The sequence below is a fragment of the Pleurodeles waltl genome, chromosome 2_2, assembly GCF_031143425.1.
Source record: "Pleurodeles waltl isolate 20211129_DDA chromosome 2_2, aPleWal1.hap1.20221129, whole genome shotgun sequence".
Taxonomy (NCBI): Eukaryota; Metazoa; Chordata; class Amphibia; order Caudata; family Salamandridae; genus Pleurodeles; species Pleurodeles waltl.
Genome location: NC_090439.1, coordinates 994,795,774 through 994,813,963, shown reverse-complemented (window position 1 = coordinate 994,813,963; position 18,190 = coordinate 994,795,774). Strand labels below are relative to the sequence as shown.

At 45.2% G+C, this 18,190-nt stretch overlaps 1 protein-coding gene across 1 annotated transcript in view; it reads left to right on the top strand.

The window, feature by feature from the left end:
- The window catches only part of LOC138282815 (transient receptor potential channel pyrexia-like), a 1,013,831-nt gene that overhangs the window by 897,368 nt on the left and 98,273 nt on the right, over positions 1 to 18,190 (top strand). The window contains exon 20 of the mRNA XM_069220730.1: positions 6,220 to 6,371. Coding sequence (XP_069076831.1) covers positions 6,220 to 6,371 — 152 coding nt within the window. The remainder of the gene's footprint in view (positions 1 to 6,219; positions 6,372 to 18,190) is intronic.

Sequence of the window (18,190 nt, the reverse complement as noted above, 5' to 3'; positions counted from 1 at the left end):
GCTCTTTAGTGGTGGATTCCCTCACTAAACAGGTCTGTGTTCATACCTAGCCTCAAATGCCAGTTGATAAGGAACCCAAGTATTTTACCTTGAGTTATGCTTACAGTGTTATGCTAATGCTGGACTAAAGTAAGTAAATATGGTGAGGACCCCCAAATGCTAGATATTTTTCTGACTTAGCATCAGAAGGGGGTGAGTGCTGGTTAAAGTGTGCCTGCTTAGGGCTGGCCATGTGCAGTGAACTGAACGGTTTCCAAAGATTCCCAGTGTAGCTCTTGGAGCTACCTCACACAACACCTGGAAACATCAAGCAATCAATCAATCAATATTTGTAAAGTGCGGCTATTCACCAGTGAGGGTCTCAAGGTGCTGGGGAGGAGAGGAGGGGCATCATCCGAAGAGCCAGGTCTTGAGGTTCTTCCTGAAGATGGTGAGCGGCGGGCTTTGTCTGAGGTGCAGGGGAGGTTGTTTCAGCTCTTTGCTACAGTGTACGTGAGAGATCGTCCTTCAGAGGTGGTTTTGCAGATGTGAGGGATGGTGGCTAGGGCCATCTGGGCAGAACGGAGGGATCTAGCGGGGGTCTGGAAGGAGACACAGTGGTTCAGGTAGGCTGGTCCTGCATTGTGTATGGCATTGTGCGTGTGGGTGAGAATCTTTAAAGTGATTTGCTTCCTGACCCGTAGCCAGTGGAGGGTCCTCAGGTGTTGGGAGATGTGTTCTCAGCAAGGGAGGTTCAGAATGAGTCTGGGGCCAGGATTCTGGATGAGTTGAAGTTTTTTTGATGTTCCTAGTTGAGGTGCCGGCGTAGAGGGCATTACCGTACTCGAGCTTGCTAGTGACTAAGGTGTGGGTGACTGTCCTGCGACAGTTTGCTGGGATGCATCTGAAGATCTTCTGAGATTTTCTGAGTGCTTGCCAGCAGGAGGGGGCAACAGAGTTTACCTGGCGGGTCATGGATAGGGAGGAGGCGAGAATGATTCCTAAGTTGTGGGCATGCTCAGTCAGTGCAGGGGGGGCGCAGAGGGATGTGGGCCACCAGGAATCGTCCCAAGCTGAGGTGGCATTTCCGAAGATGATGAGCTCAGTCTCGTCGGAGTTGAGCTTGAGACAGCTTTCTCTCATCAAAATGTTGACAACTTCCATTCCTGAGCGGAGGTTCTTTTTGGCCGTGTCTGGGTCTTCAGTGAGGGAAATGATGAGTTGTGTGTCATCGGCATATGACACAATGTTCATACCTTGGCTGCTGACTAGGGCAGCACGAGGGGCCATGTATATGTTGAACAGTGTGGGACTCAGTGAGGATCCTTGGGGGGCTCTGCAGTTGACTCCTATGGGTCTGGAAGTGTAGGGCGGGAGTCTCACCCTCTGCGTACTCCCAGACAGGAAGGAGTGGATCCATTCCAGGGCTCTTCCACGAATTCCTATGTCATGGAGTCTGGTGCTCAGAGTGCGTGGGAGACCATGTTGAATGCTGCTGAGAGGTCGAGGAGTATGAGTACTGCGGTGTAGCCATGGTCTAGGAGTAATCAGATGTCATCAGTGGCTGCCAGGAGGACTGTCTCCATGCTGTGGTTGCTGCGAAAGCCGGACTGGGAGCTGTCCAGGGAGTTGTTGTAAACACGCAGGAGAAATGCACTCCACATGACCTAAAACAGACAAAATAGGCTTCAACCCTGCTTCAGTGGTCACCATGCCAGGAACTAGCTCAACTCAATAAGATGGTCATACCTCATCCTTGGCTTGGACAGGTAAGTACTAGTATTTGGAGTCCAGATAGTCCAGTTCAGTTTGGATACGCTCTTTTCCTGTCCTGAAGAGTAACAATGAAGGTGGAAGTTGTATGTGTGAGGTGAGAGCAGACAGGCCCACTTCCAAAAAACAGACTAGGGCTGAGCCTAGGCCAAAGGTTCTGGCTAGCCATTTTGAGACTTAGCAAATGAGAGTAGAAGGCAGGATCTGGGTGGCATAGTGGGGCAGTGCCTTAAACTTTCACAGCTGCCTACCTCTATCTGACCACTACCGTCAACCTGTTCACTCCCTAAACAGGGCTCTGCTTGTCATTTTTTATCTTACCAATAACAAGTGTATAAACCACTTTTGTGGCTGGACATTCACTAATCAATATATTTACGGTTCATGCAGCAATTATCCATTGCCACAAAACGTTTTACCAAAACAGGAGATATATGCTCTAATGGTGAAAAGTGTCTATGTTGCAGAATAGCATGATACATTTCGACACATACACAAATTTACTATCATATTATATTGTGTAAAGAAAACCATACATTTGTTTTAATTATCTCCACTAGCAATGTACAACTAGTTATTTGTCATATGAGAATAAACTATGTGTTTTTTATTAAAAAGCAACTCAATTTGAAAATAAAGTAAATAAAAAAAATGTAGGGCTCATTTAGTGGATGGTGATAATCTGCCTGTTCACCGACTTTGCTGATGACCGTCCGCCAGACTTAGAAAACTCTGCTGGGCATGTAGGAATCTCTGTGTCTTCAACTGAAAAGCCTGGGATCTATTGAATACAAGAAAGAGTAACCCAATAACCCCTTGCAAGCTTGAATATGAAACGTAACAAAAAAAGTGCAACTAGGGGGATAATTTAGGAACAATATGAGATGAGTAATAGCAATGTCATTAATAACATTAATGAAAGGTGTAATCATTCTTTCGACTCCCAATTAATGCAGAATGAATCAACAATTATGTTGATTCATTCTGCATTAATAATAAGCCATTATGTCGATTAATTCTGCATTGACTGGGAGTTGAAGGTGTGGTCAGTGATTACTAGGCTTCATTTATCGCAAGAGGCGTGTCTTATTTCTCTTGCCATGAAACTGCCATACTAGTGGACCCAAACTGAGCTCAGTTACACTAGTGAACAGTCTCACACCCTAGACTGGGAATCTGCCTCTGGCCTCACATGAACAGTTCTGCAGCAGTTTGTAGCAGTCATTATTTACCCTGGGTGTAGCTGGGCAAAACCTTTACATTTCAAGGCTAACTTAGGATGGTGGTGCTGATTAGAAAATTAGAACATAAGCACATAATAACAATTAATAAATCAATGTAAAACCAGCAATTTTTCTTTTTCAAAAGGAAAAAAAACAATACTTTTATTCACACATAACTAAATAGCAAACTTAAAATTACAAATGTAAAAAATGAAAAACAAACCTGTTAGCCCTGACAGCCTTAGGGTGGTCTTCCCCCAATCTTTTTGCCTGTTTGTCTCACACTTTTTGTTGACCTTAAAACTCTGAGCACTTTACCGCTGCTGGCCAGTGCTAAAGTGCATGTGCTGCTCTCCTAAACATGCTAATATTGGTTTATCCACAACTCGCATAGCAAATGTACTTGTAAGTCCCTTGTAAAGTGGTTTACCACATACCAAGGACCTACTAATTAAATGCTACCAGTAGGCCTGCAGCACTGCTTGTGCCACCCACTTAAGTATCCCTTTAAACATGTCTCAGACCTGCCATTGCAGGGCTTGTGTGTGCAGTTCCACTGCCATTTTGACTCAGCATTTAAAACGTCTTGCCAAATCTTAAACTCCCCTTTTATTACATATAAGTCACCCCTAAAGTAGGCTCTAGGTAGTCCACAGAGCATAGTGCCATGTAGTAAAAAGCACAACATGTACTTCTAAGTTTTACATGTCCTGGTAGTGAAAAACTCCAAAAGTAATTTTTCACTACTGAGGCCTACTCCTTTCATATGCCAGCATTAGGAATTCCTTAATAAACCTTTGAGCTGTAATTCCTGATCAGAAAGGATTAGCTACATATCATTGAAAAGGTGATGGCGAATCCTCTTTACTGGTAAAGTCAAATTTACTTTTAGAAAATAGGCATTTCTCTGCTCTTATTCCTCTGTTTGCCTTTCAATCTGCCTCTAATACATATCTGGGGTAGATGACAGGTACACTTTGTGCATTTCCTCTAGATAGCCACAAACACAGGAAGGGTGGGTGTGGCAAAGGACTCATCTGCATTCCGATGGGCCTTCTTAGACAGGAAGGATGGATGGGAGCTGCCACTTACACTTCAATAGGGAAGTGCCTGCCCCCACACAAATGGCTGATTACCCCATACCTGTTGTCTGGAGCCAGGTCTAGAAAGCAAGGATCTTTGTGCACTTCAAAGACCCTCATTTGAAGTCACCCCCACTTCAAAGGCACATTTGGGTATAAGGACTGGGTCTCTGATCCTATCAAATCAGTACACTACTGGACTTGGGAAGAACTCTGCTGGAGTAAACATTGCTGTACTGTAAGGATTGCCGCGCTGCCTGGACTGACTTTTGTAAGAAACTCCTTCACTGCTTGGCTGAGCTGTCCTGCTGCCTGCTGATCTCTATCCTGCTGAAGATAAGGAATGAACCCATCTCTCTGGAACCCGGGGTAACACCAAGAGCTTGCTGGCTTGCCCCCTGTGCATGAAGCCCCAGGAACATCAAAGACCTTGCCCCCCCTTTACCTGCCATGGGACTCTGCGACTCGTGAGTCAAGCAGATAAAGTTGACAGTGATCACCCTGATTGCCACTCAATTGTCCTAGGAAAACAGCGCTTCCTTTGCCAAAGACTACAAGAGCTCAGTGCTCTTCCCCTGAAGCACTCTGCAGCCACACTTCACGCTGCCCCAGCCAAGTGTACCAGTTAACCTTGCTATTGTGTTTGAAGCTACCGCAGCTCCTCTCAACACAGCTCTACAAAGACACGTTGCCAAGGAACTACAGACGGACAAGAAGCATGAGGTTTATCAGCTTGGCTCTGCCCACCCCAGATCAGCATAGTGTGTGTGACGTGCAGCCTCCCCTTCCCAGGAACATCCAGAATTCAATGATGAAGACCTCATTTCTGAGGCCCACCAACACTCCCACAGCTCAGTTCCCTCACCAACACTGTGGATTCCACAACACCGGTGATCCTGCACCACGAGGGTACTGTGTTTTAGCAGGGCCTGTTTAAAGGTACGAATGGATCTCCTGCTCCTTTGTAGGCGGCTCTACTTGCTCGAGAGGTGGGGTCCAAGTGGCTCTCCCAAGCCTCCAGACCCGCCAGTGATTGGGGCATTATTTGTGAACTTGCTGCTTCTCATCGGTCTAGCGTGACCGCCTCTGAGCTCTGCATTATCAGGAAAATTTTGAACAGCATCTTACCTGCACTCGTAATATATCTTGAAAAGTATATATTATATTTTTGTCATTTTGGTCTTAATGTATTGATAATATACTAAGCTATTTTTATAAAACCTGTGTGGAGTCTTTTGTGGTCTAACCATTGTGTCTGTGTGTGTGTCACAAATACTTTACACATTGCCTCTTTTGATAAGCCTACCTGCTTTGTCCCCAGGGTGAGCACAGGCTAATTTAAAGTGTGAAAATGACATCCCCTGTCTAGGATTATGGTCCCTACCTGGACAGAGCACATACTTTTGCCAAATAGAAACGCACTTTCTAAAACAACCTGTATAACCCTTCCTGGTCAATAGAGTTGTGCCAGTGCCAAGCTCCGTTTCCTATGTTGTTTTCAAGCGAGTTAACCACATAAGACGCCTTCCTATTGTATGTGTCAGAGAGTTCACAGTGTAAGATTCCCGTCTATTGCATTTGTCAGAGAGTTCATTAGGTAAAACCTGTTTCTACTGTATTGTTCACAGGGTTATAATACTGTGTTATTGCTGGTGTCCCCCCCCCCCCCCCCCCCCCAACAAGGTCACAGTGCCCACGGTGTATATTCAATAATTTACAGCTCTCCTCGGCTGTTCACCCTTTGTCTCTGTACTCTACGTCTGAGATTCGTTAAAGTACCACAGATCTTGGGAGCTGTGAAAGTACAGAGGATACTTAGGAAGTAGCCCTACAAAACCCACAGTCATTGTTGCTATATTGGTGCCTTGTTGTGCTGTGAGTGGGCAGTGCCTCGGCTGGGTTTTATGCATTGAGGCCAGAACGGTCCGTTCAGTCAGTTGTATTATTCATGTGAAAACTGCATAGTTTTGGCTAAAAGTCACTGCCCATAGCTATAGCATAATCTGGTATCGCCATGGCTTTAATTTATTTTACCACTGGAATGTGAAACCTGAAATTGCTTTTAAAGGTAACTTGAATATGAGCTTCACGGTGCAAAGCGCACACGTGGCTTTACTCTGCCTCTCGTTTGATTGAAAATATTCTGTCATTTGTTTTCACAGAGAATCCATCGCTCAGCACGACAGCTTCGTAATGATGACAACTCTGATGAGAAGTCAGCAGGAACAAAAATCTGAAATATCTCAACTGAACCAGAAGCTAGAAAATATGGAAGCGATGATTCGCCAGCTGCTGCCGCCTCCTCCACGCCCTGGTAACGAGCTGCCCTGCGCAGGCCCCGAAGGCTGTGTCTATGACTTATTGTGCTCGGTTAGGCCAACACCACTAGCCCAGGACTCTATTGACCAAACACAAACCACAGACCAAGAAGAGACTGTGACGAGATGTTTCCCTTGCATAAACACGCCAGTGTCCAAGCACAACAAGTGCACAGCAGACATGACGGGGGGGATAGACGTGGCTCAACACGCCGTCTTTTTTAATGATACACCACACCCCTTTGCTATGGAGACCAGCGTGGCATCACCTAGGCGTTTTATGAATGGAAGATGGGTCCTTCCCATTCAGTGCTTTGCTGGAACTAACTTATTAGCGAGCCAGTGGTTAATTTGTGTGTGTGTGTATGTGTGTGTGTGTGTGTATATATATATATATATATGCCATTCTTATAGCTTTAAGTGGCAGGTATTAGTGAAAAAATATGTACATTTAATTATTATACAACAGCTGTTGTGCTCCTCAAAAAATAAGGCACGCCGCGCCATCACGTGGCAGGCTGTCATAAGAGCCCTGTTAACAATAAAGTGCGGCTCTGAGGACCGGAAACCACCGGCTCAAAATAAGCACCGAGAGCGTGACAACTCTGAGAGCAATGACGCCCCTTTCTCGGACCTTTTCAGTGCCTACTCCTTTTTGTTGTGACTGTGTGAATAATTGCTCGTGGCCCTGAGTGGTATGCAGTGTTTACCCTACCAGATATAATGGCATACTCCATGGGTTAGAATTTCTTGTATTCAATTAATTCTGCCTATTACGACTTTTGCTTTTAAAAATCGGACATAAATGTGCGGATCCTGGTGCTTTCTGGACAGAAATCCACATCTCTGTATCTGCTGGTCCTTTTACCTCCTTTGTAGCCTTTATATTTCAGCAGGATTTGACCCGCCTAAAAGCATGTGGGAAAAATTGGAGGGTGTGGAATTTAATGCACCCAGTAACTACCGGGTGCGAGAAACCCTGCTTTACTTATAGTTCTGAACGCCGGGATTGAAACAAACACTGGGCCCCAAGTGGTCTGATGGCCGAGTACCTCTCTGGTCTCGTGCTTTGACGGCGGGGAAGGATTCAATCAAACACACTTTTCTACGGTGATTGGTGTAGAGTGGCTAAGCTTGTTTAGCACTACAGGAAATGTAGGTCTATGAAAGAAGGGATGGCCTTGTCCCGCTTTACAGGGCTTCACATCCTCAACGATTCTAGTAAACTAAATTGCACATAGGGCATGACATGGAGTTGCTTTAAATATAAAGTGGTTCTATGAGGCTGCATATTAAACAGCGATGTGATAAGCCTGTTTCAGCATAACGCAAGATGGCAGTATCTGCTTCCAAGTCTGTCACCCCCTCAAACAGAGGTTTACATTTTTCCAGGTATTTAATATAGCCTTGGAGCCCGCCGTAGTAGGCTATACTGGCCATTAGAACATTCCGCCTCTATAAGGTAGAATGTTCTAATAAATAAAACAAAGGCCTCAAGGAGTCTGAGGGGGTTGAAATCCCTTCAGGCTCCATGAGGCCTTTGTTCACTGCTCTTGCCGTGAACAAAGAATATTGGAATGTTGACGCTATGGGGTTTTACCAGCCATTAGAAGCCCGGAGCACTCCATTGTCTCCAATGGAGCCCCCAACATTCCAATGTTCTAATATAGCCTTAGAACCCGCCGTAGCGGGCTCTACCGGCTATTAAAGGCCCGCTCCTGCGTTAAGGGAGAGGGACTTTAATAGCCGGTAGAGCCCGCTACGGCGGGTTCTAAGGCTATTAGAACATTCTGCCACACAGGGCAGAATGTTCTATTAAAAAAAAAAAATGTTCACGGAGCCCGAGTGGATTAAAATCCCCTCGGGCTCCGTGAGGCTTTGTTCACAACTGTTGCTGTGAACAAAGCGAACATTGGAATGTTGGCGCTGCAGACTTTTACCGGCCAGTAAAAGCCCGCAGCACTCCATTGTTTTCAATGGAGCCCCCAGCATTCCAATGTTCTAATATTTATTTATTTTATTCATTGTTAGAGCTCAACTATAGCCTTGTCATGTCATGTAAAGCATATAATCTGAGATTAGTATGGCATGGTAGCACTTTTCAAAGTGGTTCAAACTGGAATTTGATGCAACTTTTGGAGAAGCCTGGTCAGTGGTGAATGAGAATGTGGAGTGCATATGTGGATGGTTGTGTCAAAATTAGGCCCGTATTTATGGAAAATGGGGCACAGCTGCACTAACGCAGTTGTGCAACATTTTATTTAGCGTGAGCTAACACCATTCCATAGTGCCAGCCGTTCACCATATTTAAGTAATCATGCATGATGGCGCTAAGGAATGGCTAACGTAAAAAAAACAAGACAGTTGCCAGGGGGATGGCGTTAAGGGGAATGGTGCTAGCGGGTCAGCTCCATTATTCAGGCCCACGTCCTCTTTGCACGTCGTTTCTGCGCTGGGAAGTAAATATGGCGCTAGGGGATTAGCCTTGTGTTTAGGATGAGAATGCTTACCTTGCATCCTATTGAAGCAAGGTGGGTTCACTCATCCTAAACATGGTGCAAATGCCAATATTTTGACGCTAGAGGGGTCAAGCGTCAAAATACAAATATGGAGTTAGGTTAGCACCATTTTAGCACCAAAAAATGGCACTAAAGTGACCCTAATCATCCATAAATATTGGTCTTAATGTTTTGTGGATTTGATTGGTGAGATCACAGGATAGTAACAAATATCATATACTAGCGTCCCTGCTTGGTAGATGCCCATTATCTGGCAGATTTAAAATAATGTGTTAGTTGTTTGATGGAACCAAATGGGGTTCAATTCCTTAATTGCCAGTAAAGTGCATATCTCAGGTGTTTTGATGTATGCTCAGATTTCCATATTAATGAATTCTGTTGAAGTATAAAGTGTGGTATGTCTTGTTATTTCATGATTTAGTGAGCACAGTGATACCTAAATTCATGGTTTGTAGCGTCTTCTTTAATGATACATTATTGTTCTGGACACAGGGGGAAAGCGGAAGAACATTTCAAAGAGAAGCCGCCTCACATGGTTAGTGCGGAGGGGTCATTTACACATTAGATTATTCTTTGCAGAATGGGGGTTCTTTGAGGGAGCATATAAGCAAGTCAGGAAAAAAACAGGTCTGGTCCCAACCACAGTTTGTGACCATGGTGCAAGGCCTTATCCTTGATTCCTAGACAAACTGGTAACCGTTAAATTTGAACTAAAAGATACATTATATGTTCCCATCGATTTGTGATTGTGGCATTTTGTGCTGTCCTATCTGCATTCTTGGTAGATCTAGAAAGAGGCCATTACAAAGATCCAATCTAAGATAAGAGAAGATCTATTCTCCGGCCACAACATGGCATTTCACTTTCGGAATCAATGGATTTGCAATTCAAAGTGTCATGCCGTTTTTACTCTACTGATGTGAGGACTGAAAGAACATTTTTCATCACTCATAATCTTAGGTCTCATACTACTGGGACAGCTAGTGAATTGGTGCTCAGAACTTCTGACCAGATATCCCTGGTCCAGTAAGTCTTCTTTCCAAAAGGTCTTCACTTTTGGTTTGCTCCCATTCACCTAAAGGTTCTGGTTGTTCACAGGAGCTCTGTAATCAGTTTGGCAATTGCTACAGGTTCATATTGGTTGACACAAAAAGTGAACAATCTGAGTGTTGTCACTATAATTAAAAACGCTGACACTCAAAAAAGATAAATATAACCAACTAGTGGCTTAGCATAGACATTACACAGAAGAAGGGTCTGTTCAGAACTCTGGAAAATTCCCTGCATAATAGCTTGAGGCTAAGGCCACCTGCTTGCAACGAATAAATAAAACCTTCAGGGTGGGTATATAGGTAGTTTCATGGAACTACAATGAAAACTTTACATATTAGCACTCCAAATGAGTCAAAAGACCAAAGTTTTATGAAATCTTCTCATTATTTAGTCACAAGATTTTTGGGATCATGTACTTGGTACACATATTCATCATAACTCTAGCTGCCAACACTTGCTATGTCATAGTGGAGTAATCTCCTGTTGCTCTTCGGTGCACATGTTATTGGTAGATGAAATTGGAAGATATGAGTTATGACTGTGAATTATTATATTGATTTATCATATTCATCTGAAGACTTGAGATTTGGATATTGCTAACAGGGCAGCCTTGAGGAAGTCAATAGAAAATCTCTCCAGCGACGAAACACGTGTTAGCAGCTTAGAGTTCCTGCAATTAGTGATTACCATTGCCAGGTCAGCGTTTGTATCCTATGAGGTAGTTAGCAAATAAGATTTCACAGCAGCTTCCTCATTCCCTCCTTAAAGTAAGAGAACCTGGATAACCCGAGCACCAGTTGGGCGGCTGAATTTTGAACAAGTTGAACCTTGTTCAAAGATACTTGGTTAATATTAAGGTATGGGACATTACAGTAGTCCAATCTGGACACAACAAGCACCAGGGTTACCATGACTCTGAGCTCCTGCAGGATAAATGGTAGGAATTTCTGTAAAATTTTAATTAGCCAGGAGCATGTGTTAGTAGCTTTACTTTATTTACCTGAGCATTAAAAGTTAATGCTGAATCGCAATTAACACCGAGATTCCTGACCGCAGGTGTTGGTATAGGTAATGTCCCGCATGTCTCGGGCCACGAGTTATGATTCCAAATGATGGTATTCTCACCGAAGACTATAGCTTCGGTTTTGTACCCATTCATTTTTAACCAGTTTTGGTGCATCCACTTATTGACTTCTCTCATACAGGTTTGAAACCTGTCAGCTGTAATGTGAACGTTGTCTTGAATGGTAACAATATTTTGGGTGTTGTCTGCACACAAGGACACCTGGAAGTCAAAAGATCGAATCAGTTTAGACAGAGGGACAACATACAAATTAAACAGGGTTGGACTCAAGGATGATACCTGGGGAACTCCACACGGGATCTGGTAAGGGGCTGAGCGGAAGTCCCTGCACTTGACTGACAATATTCTCACTTGGAGAAACGTCTCCAGAGTGCTCAAAGCTGAGCCCCTCCGGCCTGCCTGGTATAGTCGGTGTATCAGTATTTGTGGCTAGATGGTGTCAAATGCAGCCGACAGATCTAGTAGGAATAGAATAGCACCCCCTTCCTGATCCACCTGTTTTCTTATAATATCTGTGGTGGCCAGTAAGGTGAACTCTGTACTATGATGATTCCAGAATCAATGTTGGGAAATATCAAATAGACCATGTGCCAGCAGAAAGGTAACACGTTCTTCATTAATATGTGTAGGAAGGTAGCCTCCATCTAGCATTGTTACCCCCACTTTTGGCCTGTTTGTGAGTATATGTCAGGGTGTTTTCACTGTCTCACTGGGATCCTGCTAGCCAGGACCCCAGTGTTCATAGTGAAAACCCTATTTGTCAGTGTGTTTTATATGTCTCACTGGGATCCTGCTAGCCAGGACCCCAGTGCTCATAGTTGTGGCCTGTATGTGCTCCCTGTGTGGTGCCTAACTGTGTCACTGAGGCTCTGCTAATCAGAACCTCAGTGCTTATGCTCTCTCTGCCTTTAAAATTATCACTGCAGGCTAGTGACCATTTTTACAAATTCTAATTGGCACGCTGGAACACCCTTATAATTCCCTAGTATATGGTACCTAGGTACCCAGGGTATTGGGGTTCCAGGATATCCCTATAGGCTGCAGCATTTCTTTTGCCACCCACAGGGAGCCCAGACCATTCTTACACAGGACTGCCACTGCAGACTGAGTGAATTAACATCCACATTATTTTACAGCCATTTTACACTACACTTAAGTAACTTATAAGTCACCTATATGTCTAACCCTCAGTTAGTGAAGGTTAGGTGCAAAGGTACTAAGTGTGAGGGCACCCTGGCACTAGCCAAGGTGCCCCCACTTAGTTCAGGGCATTTTCCCCAGACTTTGTGAGTGCGGGGACTCCATTAGCCGTGTGCACTACATATAGGTTAATACCTATATGTAGCTTCACAATGGTAACTCCGAATATGGCCATGTAACATGTTTAAGATCATGGAATTGTCCCCTCATGCCAAATCTGGTATTGGGGTGCCAATCCCATGCATCCCCGTGGCTCCAGCATGGACCCCGGGTACTGCCAAACTACCTCTCTGGGGTTTTCACTGTAGCTACTGCTGCTGCCAACCCACAGACAGGCTTCTGCCCTCCTGGGGTCTGTGCAGCCCAGTCCCAGGAAGGCAGAACAGAGTATTTCCTCTGAGAGAGGGAGTTACACCCTCTCCCTTTGGAAATAGGTGTTAAGTAGCCTCCCCCAGCCTCTGGAAATGCTTTGAAGGGCACAGATGGTGCCCTCCTTGCATAAGCCAGTCTACACCGGTTCAGGGATCCCCCAGCCCCTGCTCTGGACCAAAACTGGACAAAGGAAAGGGGAGTGACCACTCCCCTGTCCATCACCACCCCAGGGGTGGTGCCCAGAGCTCCTCCAGTGTGTCCAAGACCTCTGCCATCTCGAATGCAGAGGTGTGAGGTCACAATGGAGGCCTCTGAGTGGCCAGTGCCAGCAGGTGATGTCAGAGACCCTTCCTGATAGGTGCTTACCTGGTTAGGTGGCCAATCCTCCTCTGAGGGCTATTTAGGGTCTCTCCTGTGGGTTTCTCATCAGATAACGAATGCAAGAGCTCACCAGAGTGAATTCTGCCAAGGATCGACCGCTGACTGCTCCAGGACGCCTGCAAAACCGCAACAAAGTAGCAAGAAGACTACCAGCAACATTGTAGCACCTAATCCTGATGCCTTTCTCGACTGTTTCCTGGTGGTGCATGCTCTGAGGGCTGTCTGCCTTCACCCTGCACTGGAAGCCAAGAAGAAATCTCCCTTGGGTCAACGGAATGCTCCCCCTTCTAACGCAGGCACCAAACTTCTGCATCACCGGTCCTCTGGGTCCCCTCTCATCTTGACGAGCATGGTCCCTGGAACACAGGAGCTGCATCCAAGTGACCCCGACAGTCCAGTGGTCCATCTGTCCAAATTTGGTGGAGGTAAGTCCTTGCCTCCCCATGCCAGACAGTAATCCTGTGTACTGCATGAACTGCAGCTGCTAAGGCTTCTGTGCACTTTTGCAAGGAATCCTTCGTGCACAGCACAGCCCAGGTCCCAAGCACTCTGTCCTGCATTGCTCAACTCGCTGAGTTGACCACCGGCTTCGTGGGACCCTCCTTTGTAGTGTTGAGACGACCGCTGTGATCAGATTTGTTGAACCCATGTTCAAGTGCTTCTGCGGGCGTTTCCTGCCTCTGCGTGGGCTCTCTGTGTTGCTGAGCGCCCCCTCTGTCTCCTCCTCCAAGGGGCGACCTCCTGGTCCTTCTTGCACCCGGACAGCACCCATTTTCTTCAACTGCAACCTTTGCAGCTAGCAAGGCTTGTTTCTGGTTTTTCTGCGTGGAAACAACGGCATCCTCCAGCACGCCGTGGGACATCTTCTTTGCAAAGGAGAAGTTCCTGGCATCTTCCGTTGTTGCAGAATCTTCAGCTTCGTCCACCCGGAAGCATCCATTTTGCACCTTCATCCGGGGTGTAGTGGGCTTCTGCCCCCCTGGAAACTTTTGTGACTCTTGGACTTGGTCCCCTTCCTATGCAGCTCCTCAGGTCCAGGAACCCATCGTCAGTGCTTTGCAGTCAGTTGTTGTCTTTGCAGAATCTCCTATAATGACTTTAGTGTGTTTCTGGGGGAGTAGGGTAACTTTACTCCTACTTTTCAGGGTCTTGGGGTGGAGTATCTTGGACACCCTTAGTGTTTTCTAACACTCCCAGCGACCCTCTACACACTACACTAGGCCTGGGGTTCCTAAGTGGTTCGCATTCCACTTTCTTAGTATATGGTTTGTATTGCCCCTAGGCCCATTGCATCCTATTGTATTCTACAGTGTTTGCACTACTTTTCTAACTGTTTACTTACCTGATTTTGGTTTGTGTATATTTTGTGTATTTTAGTTACCTCCTAAGGGAGTATATCCTCTGAGATACTTTTGGTGCATTGTCACTAAAATAAAGTACATTTATTTTTAGTAACTCTGTGTATTGTGATTCTTATGATATAGTGCTATGTGATATAAGTGGTATAGCATGAGCTTTGCATGTCTCCTAGTTCAGCCTAAGCTGCTCTGCTATAGCTACCTCTATCAGCCTAAGCTGCTAGAACACTACTAATCTACTAATAAGGGATAACTAGACCTAGCACAAGGTGTAAGTACCATCAGGTACCCACTATAAGCTAGGCCTGCCTCCTACTTTAATATGCTTTCAAACAATTTAGCCAGTATCGGTAGGAGAGCAATAGGACGTTAATTTTTAAGGTCTCCTTGATCTCCTCCTCGCTTTTTTTTCATCATCATGATAACAGTCTCTTTCCAAGTGGTAGGAAACTTTCCTGATTCTAAAACTTCTGCGTAGGTCATTTCTAATGACGCTGCTATGGATTCACTGACCATTTGCAGTATTCTGTGAGGGAGGGGGCAGGCAGGAATCATTTGGGGAGCCCAAGTGAATCCTGGATAGACGTGAATTGACTTTGTAAGCTGTTAAGGGTGTACATTTAGCCAGGGTCACACCTCCAGCTATTACATCATTGGACTCTGTGACCTATACTCCTAGAATAAGAAGGGGGGTTGAAAATTCAGCAAATATCTTCATGATCTTATCTTTGAGGAAAATAGCTACACTGTCACAGAAATTCTGTGAATTTTGCAACTCCTGATAGGGGATGTGGACAGCTAGGGCCTACTTTAAACAGCTCTTTCGGGCACTGCCTGCACTTCTAATTTTCTGGGAAAAGTAGCATGACTTGGCACGTTTTATAGTGCTTTTGTATGTTCCCTATAGTCTGAGTTTCGATCTTTCCAGTGGTCCCGGGTCAAGGTTCCATTTCCTTTCCTGTCTTCTACATGACCTCTGGAAAGCTCTCCGGTATACCATGGGGCTGAAACCTTTTTCCCAGATTTATGTTTGATTTCCCTCAAAGGGGCCACCATATTGATTACTTCTCTAACCCAGGATCCAAAGGCTTCCCTCAAGCTTCTCCTGACATCTCCCTAAAGCTAGGGTGAGAGACTATTTCTCTATGCGGTTCCAGTTTCTACTAGGAGCAGTGAGTCTGCTTGGATTCCTTTCCTCTCCTATATTTCACTTCAAAGGGGATCAGGCTATGATCTGCCCAATACAGCTGCCTGCACTTTCCTACCGAGATAAATTGTGGTGTGGAGAAAATGCCATCCACTATATGGCCCCCTGTATGAGTGTTTGAGGTGACCTTGATTCCAACCAAAACAGGTCATAGAATCCAGGAGGGTCAGGGTGATTTGCAGAGGTTAACAGTTCGGCAATATGGGACCAATTCTCCAGGAATTTCTTCTTGGGTCTAGGTGGACAATAGACTAGAAGCTCTTCTATTTTTAGCAAATTCCCCTGTTTGATCTTCAAGTAACCACCTTCATAAATATCTGGGGTGACCATTAATGAATCTATAGTACAGCGCAAGTTGAGATTAAAAATAATCGCCATGCCACCTCCCCTCCTATCTTCCTTAGCTCTACACCATAGCTCATTGGCAGAGCTGTGACGAAATCCGGGTCAGAGTCAGCTCTGGCCCAGGTCTCCGTGAGGAAAAAGCAATCCGATTTGGATTGCACAATGATCTCCCTTATCTCCAAACTGTGCTTATTTAGGGAGAGGACGGTGATCAGCCCACATCTTAAAAGGTTTTGAATGGCCATTTCCGCCTTCATGGAAGGGTTACTCTAGTAGGACCATCTGTGCAGTCAATATTAGAGCATTTCCCAGGTTCCCAAGTACAGTACCTGTGGCTCCATCTGACAGGTGAAGGGAGAGGAAACTCCTCCTCCCTCTCACAGCATGATTTGGGTATATAACTTCTGAGCTGTGCCCCTGTATATTGCATCCAGGAAATGTTTTATTGTGGCCAACAGCATCTCTGGCCCCTGGACCTGGTTGGGTGCGGACGGGCACAGACAGGCTTGTCTTAGGCGCACCCGCTGCGTGCGTCTGCGTCTATCCAGCTAAATACCATTTGCCGGCACATGAGGTGACCAAGGGGGCATGGCACCAGAAAAGGAAACTGGTGGGCTCTTATAGGCCCTTTATTCTCTGTAAAAGGCTCGTAGTGAGCAAAAAGTGGCCTGGAGAGAAGACCTTCATTCCTCATCTTCCTCCCCCCAAAATTGCACATTTTTAGGGTCGAGCCTGCGTTGCACGCGCTCGCGCATGCATATCGCAGCGAGACGCTTTAGTGTTTAGAAAAGGGCTCGGAGCCCTGTCGACGTCACGTCAGTGTTTTTCATTGGTTGGTGGGCTTGCCTAATAAAATCTGCTTGCTTTCATTAGTCGAAGGCATGCATAAGTCATGCCTTTTCCGGTGGCTAGCCCTCCTCGAGCGCATCGCCGAAGTACAGAAAACATGCGAGGCTCGCTGTTTTCTGTCCGGCTCGTGGACTACTTTTTCTCGAATTTACTAGCGCGATTTCGCTTGGCAGAAGTCGAGCGCTTTACATAGTTAATTGCACTTTTTCGGGTTACGTACATAAATACACTTTTGCAGATAGGTGAAAAGTCGGGTTAGGAGTTTACAACACTATCAGCTCTAACATGAGCAAACGCGAGACCCGTTGCATTGCAAATGCTTGTTAAAATTTACGATCCCGTAGCACACTAAATAAGGCGATTATGCGTTTGTTAAAAAAGCAGTGGGAAATGCCTACAACATCATGACTTCACCAATTAAATAACATAGAGTAGGGAGAGATGAATAAAAAGTATACAGGTTGACAAATTTGTGAATTTTGCGCCCGCGTTATTACCCACGTAAAGTCTGAGACATGCACCTTACACAACATTATATCAGCCAGAACCATTCCCTCTTCAGTGCCAGGGTATCCTTCCAGGTGGGTTGCGTGCCAGCCATACAAATACATGTAACATAACCGTATCATACACCAAGACCATATCCCAGGATCTGACCAATGGGAGCGCCAAGGCAGTTAACCAATGCAAACATTTGGAGTATACTCCAGCTACATAGGTCCTACACCTCAAGATGCAAAATCCTGAGACTCTGGATTTTACCTGAAGCTCCGTTTCCTCTACTGACATAATTGTGCATTAATTGCCCGTGCGCATGGCATTCCCATTGCTAGTTCCGATCCTCATTCAGATTTCTCCTGATTGATTAGAAAGCACGATTTTAGCAAATTGTGTGATTTTAAGTTGTGTGATTTCCGGCCACATTACAAAAGCCCTGCCTTGTCATTAAATTATTGGCTCGTAACAGCTCTACTGGGGCACTTATTGCAGATAAAGCCCCAATTCGCAGAAACCCCATCCCTGCTGAATTCTCAGAATCAGATTCACACTTTCCAGGTCAGCTGCACCACTTTCCTTCACAATATATAAGACACCCCGGGCAAAGACCTTTATGATTCAGTGATCCCTTGATTCAATCGTTTCCTATAAATTGTAAGAACAGCCTTATGCATCTCTTTGTGTTCAGTTTGCCACCATTATGTACTGATGAAGACCCGATAAATAAGCGAGGGTCGAAATGCCTTTGACATTCTTTCAGCAAAAATAACTTTATCGAGAAACCTAAAACAGATAAATCCTTTCCAAGATTCATAAGCTTTTGAACGTGTTTCTCTGTAGTTGATTATTTCATTGTGTTCACCTTCCTACTTTAGAGCAGTCTGTTTATTCCTCTGGCCTTCACTATGAAGTAACCAGGTACTGTCATCCATGTGATGTAGTCTGGCGG